Here is a 21,953-nt window from a genome sequence, read left to right as displayed (position 1 = left end):
TTTGTCAGATGTTATTATTGGGGGAAACTGAGTAAAGGGTACAAAGATATCTTTGTATTATTTCTTACAATTGCATATGAAGCTACAATTAACTCAAAATAAAAAGATGCAATTTAAAAATAAATTGAATCTAAGTGTAAAAAATATTTTATCACCATTGACTATTTTTCCTATTTCCATTTCTGTGTTATTATTGTTAAAATAAAGAGAAGTCAATAGCTCTTAAATTTTTCTGTATTTAATCCTTATGTTTTATTTTCAGGCACCTTATCAAACTTTTTTATTAATATTGGTAGATTTCATTAGTGTCTCAGTTCTTTGTAGGTATACTATCCTGTAATTAATTTTTTAAAAAGGTCATTTTAGCTATAATTTTCAGTGTAGCTTCTAGTTATTTAATTTTATTATATATTTTCAAACAACCTTTTAAACAATTGAAATAGTAAAAACAGGCATTATTGCCTCATTAATGACTTTAATTGAAATGGCTTTATTATCTTATGTTTTCTATTCAGATTTTATTTCTCCTAGTTATTTAAGTGGTTTCCAGTCATTTTTGCCTTTTGTATTGTTTTCAGTGTCTATAGATATGATTACACAGTTTCCTTCCTTTAATGTATTATGGTTAATTGAACTGATAAATTATCTGATATTGAACTCTATTTGCATCACTGGAATAAACTCTATTTGATCAGAATGTACTTTTGTATACACTCCTGGATTCCTTTGCCAATGTTTTACTTAGAACTTCATATCTATATTCCTAAATGAAGTTGGTGTATACTTTTCTATTTTCCTATCATTCTTTATCAGATTTTGGTAATAAATGTATGCTGGTTCCATGAAATTAACTGGGGAGCTGTCTAGCTTTTTTATGGCCTACAACAGTTGAGGTGACATCCTAATTATATATTCTATAAAGGTTAGGATAAATCTCAGCTGTGAACCCATCTGGTCCTTCTGCCCTTTTCAATGGTAGAGCTCTAATCACCTTTGCAGTCTCATCTACAGTTGTTGGTCTATTCAAGTTTTCCACTTCTGAGATAGGCTTGAGTAATTTATATTTTGCTAAAAATCATTTCCCCTTTAGGAAATAATTTCCATGTAATATTTTTTAATCCTTCCTGCATCTATGATTGTTCTTTCTCTTTTATCTATAATCAGATTTCTAGGTGTTGATCTCTCTTATTTTACATTATTTTCAAAGAACCGCCTCCCAAATTTCCTCTTTCTTTCCCATATTTATATTTCTGTCTTCTATTTTGTTGATATAGACTTTTATGTTTATTAATTCCACCTCCTACTTTTTTCTGATTTATTTTAATGTTGCCTTAGTTTCTTAGGATAAGTATCATTTCTATATTTTTATTCTTTATTCCTTAGTAGTAAAAGCATTTAAGGTTACACTTTTTCCAAAGAGTAGAATTTTCTCTGAGTCCCATAGGTTTTGATGAAAAGTCTTTTTCTGGTTGTTTGAAATGTCTTTTTTCTCTTTAATACAAAGACTATCTATGAATTTTGTTTTTAAACTTCACAGTAAATAAGATTTTTGGTCACTTTTTAGTTTTTATTTCTATTTTTATTGGATTTTTTTTTTCAGAGAATGTATCCTATAAAATCTCTAGTGTTTAAACTTTATTAAGGTTTACTTGATGAGGCTTATTATAAAGTTAATTTACATAAATGTTCCCTACACATAAAGAAAACAAATCCTATTCAGTGAGGGTAAGTATGTATATATGTGTATGTATGTATATATGTATATATGTATATGTGACTAGTACAAAAATAAGAGTATGTATATGTATATTCTTCTTTTGACTTATTTATTGTTTATCTAATAAATCTGTCTATTCTGAGATAGGTGTATTGAAATCTCCCATAGTGATTGTATTTTTGTAGTATTTTGCATAGGGTTTGTTTCATATGTATAGATGATTTTTATGTTTGTATATATTCTGGTTTATGACCCATATCTTTTTCATAGACATAACTACACTAGAGGCCTGGTGAACAAAATTTGTGCATGGGTAGGGTCCCTGGGCCTGGCAGGTGATCAGAGCCAATCTGCAGGGCAACCGGCGGGGTGATGGGGGTTGGCCTGGCACCGCCCGCTCGCTGGCCCGGCCCCCCACTGCCGCCAGTCGGGGCCTGCAGGCTGGGGGCAGCTCCTGTGTTGAGCGTCTGCCCCCTGGTGGTCAGTGCACATCATAGCGACTGGTTGTTCTGCCGTTCAGTCAATTTGCATATTATTAGGCTTTTATTATATAGGATGGCACCTGTTTACTCTGTTAAATACTTTAACCTTAAATTCCATCTTCTTTGCTATTAATACCACTAAGCCTGCTTTCTTTAGATTGCTATCCCATTGGATTCATTCCTTTATGTTTAATTTTTATTACTTTCTCTGTTTCTTGTAAACTACATTAAGCCAATAAGACAGTTTTTGTATAGTCTCCAGTCTATTTACATTTCTGCATTATGCTTTATTTTGTTCGTTACACCTTAGTTTATGTTTATTACTTATTTAACATTATTATTTCTTTTTGTTCATTTCCTTATTTTTGCTACTATGATAAAGTTACTATTCATTTCCCCTTGTTAATTTGGAAATCTTTTTTCTAATTTTCCCTAGAAAGCCAGGAGTGGTTATGAGGAGCTTTGTTTTGACATGTAAAGTTTGAGATGCCTGTGAAATGTGAAGTGGAGAGACAGAGTGGACAGTTGAGTCTATGCTTGAATTTCCTTGTCCAGTTAGATTTTCATACTTTCATTGGACATGTATGTAGGAGTGGAGGCAGGGTGGAGGGTGGGAAGGAGGCTGTGTCAGTGTTCAGGGGGTTGCCATTTTGCCTTATATTCAGGAACAGGGTGGTAGCTCTGAGATTCTCTCTCCAGTCTGTCCTGTAAGGGCAGCGTCTTCTAGAACATCAGGGATGAGTATGATTTCATTTTTTAAAAATATATTCTTATTGATTTCAGAGACGAAGGAAGAGAGAGATAGAAATATCAATGATGAGATAGAATAATTGATCAGCTGCCTTCTGCACACCCCCTACTGGGGATTGAGCCTGCAACCCAGGTATATGCCCTTGACCGGAATCAAACCCAGGACCCTTCAGTCCACAGGCCGACGCTCAATCCACTGAGCAAGACTGGCTAGGGCTGATTTCATTTTTAAAGCAGGGCTTCCTAGGAGTCACCCCGGGTCAGAGAAGCTTCATGTTCATCTAGCATTAGTCTGAGTTTGTGCTTAATCTCCTTGAGCTAGTAGGGCCTCCATGTTTTGCTGAAGGATCTCTGTGTGGCTTCGGAAATGTTTTTGAGTCTGCCCTATGCCCTGCTCTGATTGTTCCTGAGACGCTGCAGCCTGGGGCAGGCCCACAGCCTTCCTACCCCAGAGGGCTCCTCTTGGCCTCTCTCCTTGGTTCTCTCTATTCATTTCTGGCTGCTCTACCAAGAAGCTTGTTGCTACTAGGATCTGAAGACAACTAGCCCTCTCTTAATTGCTCTTCACCAAGATCTCCACGGCTTTTAACAACAAAGCATTGAGTTATAACTTCTCCAGGTGATGTTCCTAGTCAAAGGAGCCCCCTCAGGCAGAGCTGCTTTAAGGCTTGCTTCTCCCCTTGGGCAGAATGTCTGTGCCGCTGCCTGAGGGTGGGGATGGGGACAGCCCAGTTAGAGGAATGTGATGTTCAGGGAGGACATCTGCGCTTTATATATAAGTTTGGAAGTCATAAATTTATTAATTTTATTTAAAACTATGAGATTAGATGAGGTGACCTAGGAACCCATATAGAGAGAAAAATAAAAGCAATCCAAGAATGAAGCCTCAGATCCTGTGGACACGTGGAGCTGAGCTAATGCATTTAGCCCAGCACAGATGAGGAGTTCCTGCCTGAAACCATGGCTGGAAAACACCTGGTTCTACCAGCCACAGCCCAGCTCCCTAAGAAGCTACAATGGACAGAGTTTAAGTACCTTATTTATCATATCCTGTACCCATATTATTTGGTTATAAATGTGCTTTTTGCATCTGTCAAGTCTAGCATATGCTACTGTCTCAAGAATCCAATTGGCTCTGTGGTAAATGAGAAACAACCTTCCCCATTCTGTCTTTGCTAACTCAAAGCAGAATTAGGGAAGGCAGCTTTAATTTTCATCTTTGGTGTAAAGAGAGGTAGCTGGGATATAATACATACATACATACATACATACATGTAACAGAAAGCCTGGCCTTCTGTTCAGCACTCTCAGAAGCTGCAAGTATAACTTTGGCAAGTTACTTAATAAATTCCTCAAGCGTCAGTTTCCTCACCTTCAAAATGAAGATATTGATTGTATCTACCTTGCAATATTACTGAGTTCAGAGACCTAAGTAGTGTAATGTAAGTATAGTAGCATATAGTAGATGCTCAATAAACATCAGCTTCTTTCTTTTACTGATCATAGAGGCCAGCAAAAAGCAATTTAAATCCACAAAATAATTCCTAAATTTCCATTTTAGTTGTTCCTTCTCTATCAGACTGTCTACTTGCCCACAGTTAAATTGTTTCAAGGGTACCCAGGATTTATTTTAATCTGGTATGGTAAGACACACTGACATGGAGATGACCATCATAAAGGAAGAAGTCTGTAGTGAGTTCTCTAGAATCAGGAAGGACTACATGTCACACAAGGCCACATGGAGAGGCACTGGGGTGAGTCAGAAGGCCAAAGGACTGGGAGAAAATATGGGCAAGAGCCTTTATTGTGGTTTTCATAAGAAGGAATGGGTCCAGCAGAGTTAGCAGGTTTAGGATTAGCTAGGTTGAGCAATTTCAGTGGGCTCTGGGGAACAGTGTTGGTGACTAGTTAGCTGATACCTGGCCCTGGTTAGGGCAGGGGAATGGTGATCTGGAGTGTAAGAGCTGGATGAAGGAGGTGGTTGGGGTGTGGTCTCTGGCTTGGTTGGTTTACATGTGGAACGCCTAGTCCAGGCTTCTTTGCTATCTCTAAGAATTGGCCATCTTTGGGAGGAACATGCCCCTTCAGTACCAACAAGGCCCCAAGGTGTCAAAACATAGAAAATATAAAGGCATGACTAATACACACATTCTCTTTTGTTGATGTCTTTGTACATATGGACCATTAACTGTGTATTGGTTAAGAGTTTTAAGCTATTGGGTAGATTTTTAAGCGAAATCACCTGATGTCTTAATCCGTTCAGTCTGCTATAGAAGAATACCATAGAACAGCGGTTCTCAACCTGTGGGTCGCAACCCCTTTGGCGGTCGAACGACCCTTTCACAGGGGTCGCCTAAGATCATCCTGCATATCAGATATTTACATTACGATTCATAACAGTAGCAACATTACAGTTATGAAGTAGCAACGAAAATAATTTTATGGTTGGGTCACAACATGAGGAACTGTATTTAAAGGGCCAGAAGGTTGAGAACCACTGCCATAGATAGTTGGTTTATAAATAATAAACATTTATTTCTCACAGTTGTGGATTCTAGAAAGTCTAAGATCAAGACCTTGGCAGATTTGACGTCTGGTGAGAGTCCTCTTCCTGGTGATGGAAGGAACAAGGAAGTTCTCTGGGGTCTCTTTTGTAAAGGCACTAATCCCATTCTTGAGGGCCCCACACTCACTGACTTAAAATTGAATTCCTCAGTCCCACTAGCTACATTTCAAGTGCTCAATCGCAATATCTGGCAAGTGGCTACCGTTTTGGACAGTGCAGATATAAACAATTCCATCATCATGAGAAGTTCATTGTATAGCACTGGTCAAGTGACAAGACCCCCATGCTAAGTGGGCTGGGGCTCAAGGCAGTGAGACATGGAGCAGGGATCAGAAAACTAAGCCACACAAACTGGGCATTCACATTGGGGAAAAGGAACAGCTGTGGAGAACACAGAGGCGGTCGACACAGCAAGACATGTGAGACCCCTGCTGATATGCCCATCCAGTCAGGGTTGGCTCAGGCTCTGTGTGGATGGAGCCATCAGCCTAGAAGGGCAGGGGAGGACAGCAAAGGAAGAGGGAGACCAGGACTCATGTCTTAGCATTAGAGACCTCTCAGAAAGTGGGCATAGGGTGGTGATTATTTCATTTACTTCTGAACCGCACTCCTGGTCAAGGTGATGTGACTTGGCTGTCCACCTGGACTATGTCAGGAGGTGAAAGGACCATCTAGCTCCAGGCTCACCAGCAGTTTCATCCCTTGAGCTCCAGAAACAGAACCGAGCTGACACAAGAGGCTCTGTTACTTGAAAGTGGGGTTAAGTGTATAGCAGGAAGGTGAAGGGAGGTCTCAATGGACTAATAATGAGAGAGGCATTTGTAGTTCTGAATTACTTATTAAGTTTACTCTAGGACACTTGAATGTCTTATCATGTCATGGGTGAAGAGTGCCTTTTTGGAGATAAGTCTGAGAGGTCCCAGGCTGGATGTTTTGAGAGAGAGAGAGAGAGAGAGAGAGAGAGAGAGAGAAAGGGAATGAATGAATTAGTTTCCTAGTACTGCCATACCAAAGTAGCATAGTCTGGAATTCAGCAGTTTCCAACCTTTTGAACCTCACGGACCACCAGTGGCCTGCAGACCACCGGTTGGCGACTGCTGCCGGTGGTCACCAACCTTTCGGACCTCTCGGACCACCAGGTTGGTGACCGCTGGTCTGGATAGCTTAAACAACAGAAATGTATCGTCTCACTGTTTAGGAGGCTAGAAGTCCGAGATCAGATGTTGGCAGGGTTTGTTACTTCTGAGGACACTAGGAAGATTATGTTCCTTGCTTGTCACCTGGCTTCTGGTGGTTGGCTGGCAATCTTTGGTGTTCCTTGGGTTGTAAGCACATTATCACTCCAGTACCTTTCTTCATGTTCAAATGGCATCTTCGTGTGTGTGTGTGTGTGTGTGTCCAAATTTCCCCTTTTATTAGACACCGGTCATATCACATCAGGGACCACCCTCCCCTAGTATGACTACAATTAATGAATTACTTCTAGAACAACCCTATTTCCAAATAAGGTTACATTCTAAGGTGCTGAGGATTCAGATCTCAACATTTAAACTTTGACATTATTCAGCCTGTAATAAATGGCATGGTAGAAGGAGCATATATTTTGGAATCAGACAGACTAGGTTTGAGCCTTGCTTTTGCCACTGCTTTTCTGATGCAGTTTTATGTTATCATCTGCAAAATGGGGGTGACATATTTAATAGAATCATCGGTACAATGATAAATCAGTGGTAAAATGAAACACTATTTGATGTATTACCAGTTAAAAAAATACTTCCAATTAAACAATGGCATATCATCAATTATAACATGCATTCCAACTTGAAATATGTTAAATTGTGAAATAAAAATATATTTTAAAGTTAATGACAGTAAGAATGGAAGATAACATGTAAATGCCTTCTGTGGGAAGGTAAGAATGTGTACAAATAAAGTTCATCATTTTTTCTCTCACCCCTTTCTTTGCCTGAGCAGAAAAGTTACCATCTCCTTTGGTCACCACCCAACTTGCCACCCGTTCAAGAAGGAATGAAATCATTTACTAGGCAGAGGTCGAAATGATTTCCTAAGGAGTCAGTTCCATGAAGTTATTCCCACAAAAAATTTTACTTGAAATGGGGTGACTTCCAAAGTTTCTCATTGGGAGGATCCCGCTCTTTGTTCCTCCCTTGGCTAATAAGTCTCTTCATGTGGCTTGTTCTGAAAACCAAAGAGCCCTTGGAGAAGTTTCTCTATTTGTTTAGTTGAGGTGGAGAACTACTAGCACCGAGGGATGTGGAGTTCTGTGTTCATCAGGATTAATGTCCACAATGTAGGATATTTAGTAGCCAGTGATGTCACCTCATCGTGACAACCTCAAACACTCCTACTCATTTCCAAATGTCCCCTGGGAAAGGGAGTCACCCCCATTGAGAACCACTAGGCTAGACAAATGTTTCAAGGTGCAAGGTCAGCTTCTGCCCAGGGCTTTTTAAGTTAAAGAAGCAAAGGCTGCCAATATCAGACATGTTTTCAGTTTTGGAAGCTGGTGGGCAGGAACCCCCAGTCCATGTGGCAGGCCAGCCAGGCCCCAGAAGTGATGCATCCTCAGCATGTAGACATATCACAAAAATGGCACCAGTATACTTGATTCCACATGGGACTCTTTATATAACCAACGAATGTTAAAGAACTTTCGTCCTATGGAAGTAGAAAAATCACTTATGGGAAAATAAAAGCCATATCTTGCCCTGACTGGTTTGGCTCAGTGGATAGAGTGTCGGCCTGGGGACTGAGGGGTCCCAGGTTTGATTCCGGTCAAGGTCATGTACCTTGGTTACCGGCACATCCCCAGTAGGGGATGTGCAGGAGGCAGCTGATCGATGTTTCTCTCTCATCAATGTTTCTAACTCTCTATCCCTTTCCCTTCCTCTCTGTAAAAAATCAATAAACTATATTTTTTAAAAAAACTGTTTAAAAAAAAGTCATATCTCACTAGCACCAACCTCTCTCTGTTGAGTGATTTTGAGACTCACAATATATTTGTTGCAACTATAGGCAGTCACTTGAAATCAGCAGCCACAAGCAGCCGAAATCCTGAAATTGAATAATGCTATTCAATTCTGGTGGTTCAGTGCTTTGACTTTATTATCGCAATTTTATGTGGATTAATATGTCCCCTTGGAAGTTGTATGGTTTGAAAAATTGTAATAACTCCTCTATTTTTTAACATAAAGAAAGCTACCCCTTCTTTATTCAGAGAAAATTAATTTTCTTCCTATCCTCACTAAATGAATATTGCAGAGATATTTAAAGAATATCAGTTTGAAGGAATGCCTAATTATACGCCTGCCCTGGAGGCATCCTGTCTCTCTGGCCATCCATGTCATTCTTCACCGGCTTCTGCTGCCCTTGGGATAGGGGCTTGTACTTCCCCGGAAAACCATAGACCGTTCAGTGACAGGCACTGGTGTTGGTCCCTGCCTTCACCTTCTCCCCACTAATAGCATCACATTGTTTAGTGCTTACCTCCCAACAACCTCATCTCCTTTGCCTAGCAGGGGTGGGGCACCTTTATTCTGCCAAGGGCCATTTGGATATTTATAACATCATTCATGGGCCATACAAAATTATCAACTTAAAAATTGGCCTGCTATATTTGTTCAAACATTTAATTAACTCTCCACTAATGCCTTGGCAGGACCAGACCAAATGATTTGGCATGCTGTATAAAGCCCTCGAGCAAGATGTTCATCACCCCTGGTTCCAGCAGCCCTTATAAGCTAAAGTACCAGACAGTCATTATATGCATAGCTTTGAACTGTTTCTTAAAGGCATACTGACTTTGTCTCTACACAATCCAAACTGGATTGGGTTGGTTAGTGTTCAGAACCTCCATTTTATCTCTGATATGACCACCTTATACTACTGAATCAAAATTGCTGGGGGAAGAAACAGGAATCTGAGTTTTACAGGAAGCTGCTTGCTTGATTCTGATACAACCAGTACATCAGTCAGTGGACAGTCTTTTGGAACAATCACCTTGACCTTATCACATCTCAAGGAGAAACATGAGCTACCTTAGCCTCCGTTGCTCAGATCAAACCTGGCTTCAGTCTCCAGAAAAGATCATCATCTGCCATAATGGCTGGGATGCAGAAGGGCTTGAAGCATCTTTCAAATAAGCAGTTGGTTTTGAGAGCGCGTCTTCTATCATCATTCTCCTTCTTTTCCTGAGCACCGATGTGCTGTTAGGATTTTTACTGGCCCTGAGATTATCTTTGGAAATTACCTACCTTGGCAATGCCAATGTGTATTGCTTCATTTCTTTCCAACCAGTCATTTTCTTCAAAAACACCTCGTCATTCAGTGTTGCATGCTGGGAGCTTGCCTTGGATAGTCTGTCTGAGCTGCATGGCTTGATGCCACTGTGAACTTTATACCCATGTGGGATCGTCATTTGAAAATCAAGAAGTGGGAAGAAAAGCAGAAGGGTCGGTGTAAATCAGCCAGTTGTGCCATTTGGGGTGGTTAGAGCAGAGGGAAATAGACTAGAATTGGATGGACTGTAAGCCTGCCTTTCACTCTATTCTTCCATCCACAGGAGAGAAGGTTCCTTGTCTGTGTCTTAAGGATATCAGATCCACCTATAAATTATTTCTTTGGGATCAGTTTGAAATTCTCTATCAAAATATACCATATAAATATAATTAAATAACTTATTATATGCTCATTATTCTACAAATATGGACCAGATGTTGCAAAGATATGTCTAGAGGCTAGGCAGGAAAATTCATGGAGAGAGAAGAGGTTGGAAACTGGAGCATGAGTGCCCCTTACGAATAGGGCAGTTACCACATGTTGCCATGGGTGAATGTGGCTTTTCATCCTCTAAGTCTCATTCTGTTGATAAAGAAACTGAAGCCTAGAGAATCGAAATGACTGAGTAAACATGATAACCCCAAAGTAAGGTATATTCAAGACCAAGGCAGTTATCTTCATATCCATTTTCCTGGCCTTTTTTATGCCGGGAATTATGAGTTACATATCCTATGTAGAGTAAGATTGGCTAAAATGGGCACCTACACAGTCATTTACCATTACTGTGCCACCAGACATCGCTAATCTATGACTGATTTCTTTCCTCCTGAGCCCACATGTGCCCTCAGACTCTTTGTCATTCTAAGGCTCCAGGCAGTCATTAATAATTGATCCATCTTGCTGCCCTATTACCTAACAACACTAAATCTTTAAATACAAAGCTTCAGATTATCCCGTCTAATAAGACTTTCCTCCTTGAAACATGGCTCATTCTCTGAGGGTCCTTCCTTGAAGATTTTTGAACTGCTTGCCATGGTGACTTGATGGAGCGTATTTATGGTTTGCAAGAAGGTGAAGCACCATAAAATTAATTTGCCTAAAGCTTAATAATAAAAAGCCCTAATCCTTGATGGGTTTTTCTTCTCCCTCTCTCCTTGCAGGTTGACAGAACAGAGGTGATTCGCACCTGCATAAACCCAGTGTATTCAAAACTGTTTACTGTGGACTTTTACTTTGAAGAGGTACAGCGCCTGCGGTTTGAGGTCCATGACATCAGCAGCAACCACAATGGGCTGAAGGAGGCCGACTTTCTTGGTGGCATGGAGTGCACACTTGGCCAGGTGGGTCAACAGATGTCCCTTCCTTCCTCTCGCCTTTGAAGGATCTTTCTTCCTCCCATTTTTTCTCTCCTCTCATTCAGTCCATGCTTGTTTTCTCTTGGTTTTATTTTCTTCTACATGCAACATTTTATGATTTCCCATGCACTGTCATATCCATTATCTATATAATAAGAGCCTAGGCAACCATTACGGTGGAACGACCAGAATGACCGGTCACTATGACACTCACTGACCACCAGGGGGCAGATGCTCAACTCAGGAGCTGCCCCCAGGTGGCCAGTACTCTCCCCAGAAGCTGGCTTACAGCTGGCGAGCACAGCGACGGTGACAGGAGCCTCTCCCGCCTCTAAGGCAGCACTAAGGAGCAGCGAGCCGAGCGGTAAGGAGTAGCCAGCAAGCAGGCAGGTGGTAAGGAGTGAGGAGTCCCGGACTGCAAGAGGGCACAGGTCGGGCTAAGGGATGCCAACCCCCCCTCCCCCCCCCCCCCCCGCCCTGCACCCCAGTGCATGAATTTCCTGCACGGGGCCTCTAGTATTTACATAAGGATGGTGCTACAAATATGTGAAGAGTTACCTATTTTGCAAAATTAATCATTTTTTCTGAATTCCTTCATTTATTTAACAACTTTTTATTGAGCACCTACTCTGCTCTGGTTGTGTGTCTGTGTTAGCCATATCCTGATACATTGTAGATTTCCATCTCCCAACTCAACTGTGAGAACTCACACACAGGGAATATTGTGCATTTACATGTATTCCAAGCCTTTTGTGCCCAAAAATAGCCCAGGACAGGGGCTACATAGATATTTGGTGAACAAATAAATGCTTTTACTTAATCTTCACAACACTGATATGAAGTAAAAACCATTAGTGTATATATTTGTCAGTGAGAAAACCAAGGCGCAGAGAGGTTCAGCTTAAGCACCGCACTAAAAAAGTGGCAGAGCTAGAACTTGAACCAGGTCAGCCTCCCTCCGAATCCCATCATTTTGCTTCTATAATACCTACCCTTCCATTTCCCTTCCCTTCCCTTCCCTTCCTGCTGTACCCAGAACTTTAGTAGGTGCTCGGGGAAGATCTAAATGGAGACATAGTCCCTGGGCCCAAGTATCAGACACTCTGATTGGAGAAGGCATACTTTATGCATCTCAAATAGAGCAACTTATGATGCTCCTGAAGCCACAGCGAGAGTAAATAATGTGGACCTTCAGGGAAGGGAGAGCGTTCTGCTGGCTAGAATCAAAGAAGTCATTGTGAGACCAACTGCTGAAAAAATTATAGTTCAGGGGTTGGAGAAGAAAGCAAGATAAACAAGGCAGAGAGGTCAGAACAGCCGTGGCAGGGGAAGGGGCGGAGGACACCAGTTTTATTGAACCAAGGTCAGATGCTGATTTACTGTGAAACCAGTGAAGCTGAACTTCAGAGCCCCTTTCTCCTGTGGATTTCTTCAAGGCTCTGTGTTACATTTCTATTTGTAGTTTTGTGCTTTTTTTTCTCAAAGAAGGATTCCAAATTATATGAGCCTCTAACTCCATAAAACCAGCATCGGCTCCATGTGGAGATAAAAGTCTGCCTGGTAGAGAGAGGGCACATATGCATGTGGGTTTCTTTATTTGTTTTTACCAGGCCTCATTCCACTTATCGCTAAAAAGAAATGTCTCCCAGGTGAACACTGAGGGACAAGATAGACAGTGTCCTCAGTTACCCATTTCCAGCGAGTATAGTGATTACTTTCATAGGATTCTTCCTTGTTCCTTGAATGAAAGCCAAAAGCCCAACGTGGAAGTGTGGTCGAGGGGAGGCAGACAGAGAACCTAGTGTATATTTCACAAATATAAACTCTCTTGTGACTTTTGAACAGAATTGACGGCAGATAGTTCCAGGGTCCTGCCAGGTACAGCATCCAAAAAGTAGCCATGGAATGAATAAATGAGTAAATGAATGAGTTTAAAGTGGACCTCTGTAATTGTATAAATAAATTTAAAAGGTGATTAAAATGGCATCTTTTAGAGACATAAATGAGCCACTCCAAGTTTTTCCCTAGATGATGGGTATCCCTTATGCATAAAAGTCAAATCCTGGCCGAAACCGGTTTGGCTCAGTGGATAGAGCGTCGGCCTGCGTACTGAAAGGTCCCAGGTTCGATTCCGGTCAAGGGCATGTACCTGGGTTGCGGGCACATCCCAAGTGGGAGATGTGCAGGAGGCAGCTGATCGATGTTTCTCTCTCATCGATGTTTCTAACTCTCTATCTCTCTCCCTTCCTCTCTGTAAAAAATCAATAAAATATATTTAATTAAAAAAAAGTCAAATCCTGTCCCAAGAAATAGATGTAGATCCATGTAAGCGTCCTGTCAATAAGTGATCTTTTTCATCCAAAGCTTTGATCATTTTGTCTATGCAGGTGACCCTCACGCTTACATCTTTAGTCTCTCACAAACCTCATCAAGTCCTTGACCCTCTACTTTGTGCCAGGCGTTGTGCTTGGTGCCAGTATATAGTGGTGAGCCAAAACACATTGTCCCTGCCCTCCAGCAGTTCAGGGTCTAGTTGGGGATAGAGAGGGAAGCAAATAATTACACCAGCAATTAAACTACAACCATTATAATTCTTGCTAAGGAGACAAATAGAATAGGAGACCAAACATTAAGAGAATGGCATCAGGTGGAGAGGAGGTCCTGGAAGACCTCTGATGGGAAGGATATGTACAGTGAAACTTGAAAGGAGAGGAGAGTACATCCGGTGAGAAGAAAGAGGAACACAGTCCAAGCAGGTGGGGAAATTATAGATCCCCTTTCCCAGGCCAAACTTCAGGATCCTGCAACCTGTCTTCATTTCATTCATTTAGCAACTCATTCTGGATTGTGTTGAGAATATACTTTTTATCAGTTTATTAAATAATTTCTCTTGTAATTAACATTTATTTTTATACATATTTATCTGGTCCCCGTACCTAGTCTACAAGTTTCTTAAGGCCAAGGCCACATTTAGCACTTCTTTGTGTCTAATGGAACACCATGTTTTACATATCTTAAGTGTTCAAGTCAAATGTATTGATTAGTTAACTTTGAAAAATTTTTTTAACATAAGGTTCATTCATTTATTCATTTTTTTCAACAAGCATTTAGCAAGTGCCCTAGCTATGCCAAGTACCATGCTAGGTACTATATCTACAAAGATGAAAAAGACAGAAGCCCTGCCCCAGATGAGCTTATCATTAGCTGGAGACACAGAGTAGGAAATAAACAATTAACATGCATATTACTAAGTGCTACGTTAGGGGTGTTTCCCAAGGCCTGTTGGGGAAAGACACATCTCTGCCTCATGGGAATCTTACTGATGGATCATCTTACAAAAAAAGATGAGTCTGGAACTGAATCTCTAAATGATGAGTAGGAATTCACCAGCAGAGAAAAGGCCAGGGATGGCGGTGGAGGGGGGCGGGCGGGGGGGGGCGGACAGGGGCGGGGCGGTGAGGAGACAGGGATTCTCCTGGCACACACAAAGACATAGCAGCACAAGGATGAAAGAGAACATCAACCTATCCAGTTGATCATATGAGCATGGGAAAGGGATAGAGGAGTCTAGATAGGAGAGGAGGAGCCAGACCATGAGGCTTTTAAATACCTTTCTCTAACGTTTGTAGAACATGGTGGACATAATGCACTGGAGGCCCTGAAGAGTTTGAACTAGGGGAAGGTCAAGATTGGATGTATGTACTAGAAAGATCACTTTGGCATTCCCGTGAAGGGTGGATGCGGGGGGACGGATGTGGAGGCAGGGAAATCAGTTAGGGAACTAGTGCAGTAACAGGAAAGAGATGAAGAGGGCAGTGGTCATGGAGGTTGAGAAGAGGAGGGCCAGAGAAGACCTCATCCAAGGTCAGAATCAACAAGCCTTGGAGATGAGTTGAGGGAGGAGGAGTACTGAGATACCTGGCTTAGGTTACTGGCTTGGGTTACTGGTGAAGTCATATGAGATTGAGGAGTGAGTTAGGGAATAGAATGTGATGCTGGCATTTTAAGCTCGGGATGTGTATGGAGAAACTAGAACAGGTCACAAATTGGTGGCTGACCATGTGGGTCTGGAGATGATAAGAGATTTAGGAGCTAACTCCCTGAAGGTGGTCATTGGTAGCATGGAAGGAGGGAGATCCATCAATAAGAATGTTTTAGTTTTATTTTTGGAGGGAAATTTATTGAACATATAAACAAATCATAAAGGATATTTTTTTAAAAAAAATCATTGAGTATGTAAGAACATCTCTACTCTCACATAAAAGTGTAAACTTGATGTTGTCTTAAATTCAAAAACTTTTGTTGGGTGTTTCTATGTGTAGAATAACATACCAGATACATGCATTTGTAATGAGATCTTTGTGAAGGGCAAACAGTACTCTTAACCTCCATAGTTTCAAAGATTCTGACATTTTGGTATGAATGAGAGTTTTTCTCGGTGTTTTTTAAAGTTGTCCTCTCTGGTGTGATCAAGCAAAAAGAAAAACCATTAACATTTTTCTTCTTTAAACTCCTTGTACTGCTTAGTTAGACAGGGAATGACTAGATGTAGGAACTGTTGAACAACCTTAGGAATGGTGTGGTTAGACCTCAGGCACAGTTCTGTGATGCTCAAGTATACAAAAGGCTAGGAAGTTTAATGGTCTAGCATTAAATCCCAGCTCAGCTGCTCTCAAGTTGTATGTCTAGAGCATATTCCTGTAGCTACTTGAGCTTCAATTTCCCCATTTACAAAATGGAGATAATAGTAATGCTGGCCTTAAAAACTATTGTAAAGATCAGCAAAATGCATATAAGGTGCTTAGCAGAGTCCCTGGCACAGAGAGAGCACTCGGGATATGGAAAATGTTATTAAGGTGGTAAGAATCAGGGAAATGGTGGGGAAATTGACATTCGTAGGGACCAACATGGCTGTTAAGGAGTGAAGGTGGCAATAAAAAGCATGAACACATTATGACAGAACACTCATGTCCTGGACAATTAGTAAAACTGAACTTATTTTGCCTCAAACTTGAGTACTTTATTTAATCAAAGGATTCAGTGTACGTGTGTGTGTGTGTGTGTGTGTGTGTGTGAGAGAGAGAGAGAGAGAGAGAGAGAGAGAGAGAGAGAGAGAGAGAGAGAGATTTACTTTTCTCAGACTATTTTCAAGTAAAAATGTTTTCAAATCAGGGGCAAGTGTTCCAATTCCTATTTGATCACAACTGATGCTGAAAAGGAGAGAGAAAGTGACTTCCCAAAACCCAGGCAGCAGTCACACATTCAAAGCCTGTTTCCTCAAAGCTGTCTACAGGTCCTTGCTCTGTCCATCTGCGATTGACACGTTCTCACTCTGCCATGTGAAACAGCAGGACTCGTGGCCTTTAGGGAAGGAAAATAGCAGCCCTAGGCATGCTAGCAATTGGCATTGACCATGAAGTGGGTACAAGCACAGCAAGTGACTTAGCACTGAGCAATTATGCCAAAGGAAGGTTCACGTCCCCCAAGAGCACTCAAGGCAGAACTGCATGTTCTCAGCAGATGGCTGAGGGGGGCAAATCACAGGGATGCAGGGCGCTTGGAAAGCTGTGTCTCCTTCTGGCTGCACGTGGAGAAATCCTTGGATTTCTGTTGGCCAAAGGGAGACCAGGAGCCAAGCCTGCTGCCCCCAACAGAGGGCATGTCAAGGAGACACATGGCCCCTCACCAAATAGAAGAGCCAGCTGATCTTCTATAATACAATGACTTTTTTTTCTTTCACTGCTTATTAACTGCTTCATTCATCCCAATATTGTTCTACCCCTTCATGTACCGATACAGTGGCCAATGAGTCTGAAAAAATAAAGTAATACAGCAGCTAACTTCCTATAGGTCCTTTTATTTACCAGCCACTAGGCTAGGCACTCACTATACCTCAATCCCTTCCCTTCTCCATGCCTTGGAGGACAGTTATAATTGTGCCAAGTCCTCCTCTCTTCATTGCCATGTGGCTCTTCTTTCATGTATTCCGCCCCCCTCAAAGTTCAGAGAACATCTGTTTAAAGAACCAAGAATGTCCTGCTTTCTGTTTTCATACATGGAGCAGGAAATCTGTGACCCCTTGAAGTAATCTTAGACTGTCTGGGGTCTCTGACCCTCATTCCTGAGAGAGCTCATGTACCATCTTCCCTCAGAGAAGCTGTTCTCAGATTTGAACTGCATCAGAATTTCCTAGAGACGTATAAACACACAGAGGGCTGGGCCCCTCCCCCAGAGTTCTTGATTCAGAAGATTTAGCGAGAGACCCAATATTAGTATTTCTAAGTGATGGGGATGGGGGCCACACTTTGGGAACCATTACCCCCGAGCCTTGAGGAGAGGAATCTAATGAGTATTGGAAACTATCATTAGTTTTCATTGTGAAAGAACTAATAGTTGGGCCAATTGTCTGGAGAAATTAAGGAGGACAAAGACCATCTGGAGAGCAGGAAAAACAAGTTTCATAAAGTTGACAGTCCCACAAAGGACTGTGGACATGGCTTTGAGCTTATGTTCTTGGCAAAGGTCTAGATTTCTGGAGTTTGCTCTCTCATCCACTAAATGTAGCTGAAGGCCTATTATCCAGACTGCGGGTTCCTTTCCTGACACAGGTGAGTGTTAGGGTTGCATCAGCCACAATGGCCCCTTGAAGGATGGGCAGACCACAAGCTGTCAGTGATCAGCGGAAATTTGGTCTCAGATTGGGGTGAACCCAACTGGAGTACACTGGGGTATGACAGTGAAGAGGCTGTTATCCAAACTGTGTCATGGCCAAAGTGCAATTCCTCAGATTGGCATTTTGTTGCATAACATCTAATATCTTCACGGCATAAAATTGATGGCCCAGGGAAGTCAATTTTACACGTTACCCTGGCAACTCATTTACCTCTGCTTCTCACAGGAAAAGCTTTTCCTTTGCAGAATTAGAGTAAGCAGAAGCTCCATGAGTGATAAATTATGTTACAAGTCAATACTATCTTCTCAGCTCCCAGCAACTGGCTGAGAAATCCTGGGAAGTAGTACTGCTTCCCATGCTGACTGCTGTTCTGTTCATTGGTGGGTGGGATTCACATAGAATGATTGTGAGTGAGCAAGCCTTTAGTTCTCCGAGGAGAATAATTAATTAGTTTTTATCTTTTTTCTCTGCTATCTTTGTCAGACAAGTAATCTTCTTAAAACTCAGATCCTAGGAAAATTCCTCTGCTTTCTCTGGAGTCCACCATTTGTACCTTCAAATCTCCTTTTTGACATCCTGGATGGGAGTCTTGAGCCCTCGGTCCTGGATCTGCCACCAACTCCCTGTGTGATCTTGGGCAGCGTGCTTAACCTCTCTGATGTAGTGACCTCATTTATAGAGGGACATTTTGTTCTGATTAATCTCTAAGTTCTTAACAGTTCAATAGTCAATGATTCTTATTCCTCTCTTTCCTTTCCCCTTGCCTCTGAAAATAAGCATCGTCCCTGCATTCTCATTCCTTTTTAGAATGCTCCCTGTTCCCACCCCCACCCCATCCCCTGCTCTTCTCATCTATGATATAGCATGTCATTCAGCTGCAGACTGTATCTCCTCCCTAAAAACCCCCTCTCCAGGAAAGCAATTCTTTATATCTACTTAATTTCAAAGATAGTTTTTAAAAGATCTGTTTCATGGCAATTAAAATGGACCTGTGTTTAACATCCTGTTCCATATACATTCACAGTAATAGGATATCTCTCCTAACTCCTTATGATTACATGGAAGAAGGGCAAGAGATCTGGACCTGGGTGAGAATTTGCAAGGACTGGTATGTCACTACTGAAAAGCAACTCTTGATGTTTGTTGTGGTCCCAACCTTTTAAACCAAGATGGTTCAGGGTAGTTGGCCCCCAGTTCACCCCACCAGTGTGCTCTGGACCTGTCTACCCATACAAGGAGCCACATATGCCACTTGGTTTTGTTTTTTAAATATGTTTTTATTGATTTCAGAGAGGAATGGAGAGGGAGAGAGGGATAGCAACATCAATGATGAGAGACAATCATTGATTGGCTGCCTCTTGGATGACCCACACTGGGGATCCAACCTGCAACCTGGGCATGTACCCTGACCAGGAAGCAACCCGTGACCTCCTGGTTCATAGGGTGACGCTCAATCACTGAGCCACACCAGCTGGGTGCCACTTGGGTTTGAAAGCAGCTCCCGGGACCTCTACCAAAGCTCCCAACTGGCTTTCATTCCAATCCCTGTCACCCACTCAGAATGACTAACTGGAAAAATCCACTCTGCACCCTGTCTCCATGGTGTTTACGCGTGCCCTCCGTAATTTAGTCCTTGCCTTTTCCCTGCAAACATTGTCTTGTTATACCTTCTCAGTTAGCACCCTTGAGTGCCTTATACAAAAATACTCTGTACTTGAAGCATGAGACACTATAGCACCAAAAACTGAATCCTCAATATGCCAACTAACCAAAAACTCAATTCACAAAATAATACAGTGGCCCCCAATTTAATTCTCTACCAGTTATTTTTATTTACCAAAAATAAGGTTTTGAACTATTTATAAAGTTATTTTAATTATTTTAGAACTTGCAAATTTTGTTGTTTGTTTAGTTTAGGCTACTTATGAAATGTAGTTGCTGATTATCATAAACATTTCTGAGTATCCAATGTATCATAAGACTAAACTATGTCTTCTCTTCCAAAGGGGATGGGGGGGGGGTGGGGGCGGGTACGGTACCAGCTCTTAAAGAACCTATTTCTTCACAGACCACAGGAGTAGGAGGACATGTTTCTATAATACTAGTAAATACTAGTAAAAACATAATAAAACTTGCCTGCTGATTTCAGGGAACTGATATTCAGGTAGAGGAGTATGACACTTAAGTATTGTATCGATTCTTAAACACATGAAGAACTTCGGAACATGCAAAGGATCCTAATTTGGGGAATTTGGGGGAAATGCTTTGGCTGAGGTATTTGTGAGGCTGTGCTCTGTTAGGTGTTTGAGAGAGCATTTTACAGATGCCGCAGGTAAAGCTTGGTCCCCAAGGCACTGCCCCCAGGGAGAAGGCTTTGCATGGGTAGTCTGATGCTGATTGGTTTTAACACTGTTTTTGATTACAGAAGAGACCCCGGAGGGCTGGGAACATTAATAAGGAATAGGTTAAGGAAGCATCCATGGAACTGCATGGACATCCACCCCACCCCACACCCCTCCCCCAAAGCCTAGAATCTCCGATTCAAACCTAATTAGGGAAAGAGAATATTTTTATTAATAAAGTTCAGGGGAGAAAAAAAACAATAACTGCTTGGGTTACACAATCACTCCCAGGAGCCTTGGTTTCAGATTTAAGGACAAAATGAGGGCAGGTGTGAATTCATTAACTATGTTTTGGATGGAATGTGAACCTTTGGGGCATCTGTGCACCAGGGTAGGTCGGGTGAGACCCCGAGTGAGCTGGTTATATGCTTCACCCCCCTCTTCCTTGTCATCTGCCTCCGGGAGCCTGAGGTTTGCACACATTCCCAAGCCAGTCATCAAGAACAAAGGAGTGGAAATTCTTCAAACCTCTCCCTCTCTCCAATGAGATTCAAGCCAGGAAAAGCCAGTATTACAGTCAATTTGTTGTGGGGTTCCAGTGGAATCAGAACAGCTCAAATTGGGGAGGAAGAGAAAAGCAGTGCTGAGCTTAGCCAGGGTCAGCTCTTTGAGGCTCTGGTCCTCTGCTCAGTCCTTCCAAGGAGGGGATCCATTCTTCCATTTTGAGTATCCTGGTAACAACTGTAGGGTAAACCAGGACTCCATTCACCAAGGGCTAGGCCATCCCAGTTTATACCTATTGCCGTGGTTTCATTATTAGCACTGTCCCCTTTCATTTTCAAAAGTGTCCCAATTAGAAGAATATAATTGATGGTCCCTTTGTGATAATAGGTCCTTTTCCTAGCTGACATTTACTAAGAGCTGGTCATGTGCCAGGCATTTGTGAGCTTGGTGCTATCAATGTTATCATCATCATCATCATCATCATCATCACCAATAGGCCAAGATTACACATCTCCTGACATGGCAGAGCCAAGATGCAACAATAGGTATTTGGATTCAAATTCAGAGTGCTAAGCTCTTCCTCCCTTACTCCTAAACTCTACTACCATTGAGCTTCCATTTCGTGTACTTAATAAGAAAAATGTCCATACGCCTTTACAAATCTCCCAAGTCTTCCCACTGATTTTTCTCCTAAGCGGTGAGTAGAAGGAAGGAAGGCTGGTATTCAGGGGCCTTGCTGTAGCCATGGTGTTGTGTTCAGTGAAGCCAGTGTGTCTCCACTTGATAGATCAAGAAGTAGGCATTGAGAGCTCAACTAATTCATCTGAGATCATGCCGACAGAAAGTTGTAGAGCTAGAATTCAAACCTAAGTTGATCTGATATCGACACCTGCCTCCCCATTATGCCACATTGCCTACCACACTGTGTTCAATTTCCAAACCCCTTTGCAGATTGAAAAAAGTGGAGTAGCAATTCTACCTAAATGCTATCACTGTAAAACTGCTCAGAGAGGTCAAGATAAAAGCAACCTTCCCACAAGTTGATAAATTGACTCTGATATCTAAAAAATCTCTCCCTCCCAGCTCAGGAAGCCCCGTGACATCCACCGGCAAAGAGATACCCCACTTGTGAGTGTTTATCTGAAATACCCCTGACCTCATTCTTCCCTCATTAGAGACCTGTTGCTCACTTAGCAGTTCAGGTTAACAATCAGATGGAAATAACTGATATGAATGCATTCATCCATCCAGTTGTTCATTCATTC

The 21,953-nt window shown here is 41.8% G+C and overlaps 1 protein-coding gene across 6 annotated transcripts in view; it reads left to right on the top strand.

Annotated features, from left to right (window-relative positions):
* Positions 1–21,953, top strand: part of CPNE4 (copine 4) — a 343,236-nt gene that overhangs the window by 202,465 nt on the left and 118,818 nt on the right. For all 6 annotated transcript variants that reach the window (XM_070433398.1, XM_070433397.1, XM_070433401.1 and 3 more), the window contains one exon: positions 10,975–11,154. In XM_070433398.1, the coding sequence (XP_070289499.1) occupies positions 10,975–11,154 (180 nt within the window). The remainder of the gene's footprint in view (positions 1–10,974; positions 11,155–21,953) is intronic.

This window comes from Myotis yumanensis, unplaced genomic scaffold, assembly GCF_028538775.1.
Source record: "Myotis yumanensis isolate MYYU_CA2020_CCGP unplaced genomic scaffold, mMyoYum1.0.hap1 SCAF_14, whole genome shotgun sequence".
NCBI classification, from domain to species: Eukaryota; Metazoa; Chordata; class Mammalia; order Chiroptera; family Vespertilionidae; genus Myotis; species Myotis yumanensis.
Note: the sequence above shows the minus strand (reverse complement) of the source record. Positions and strands in the feature narration are given on the sequence as shown.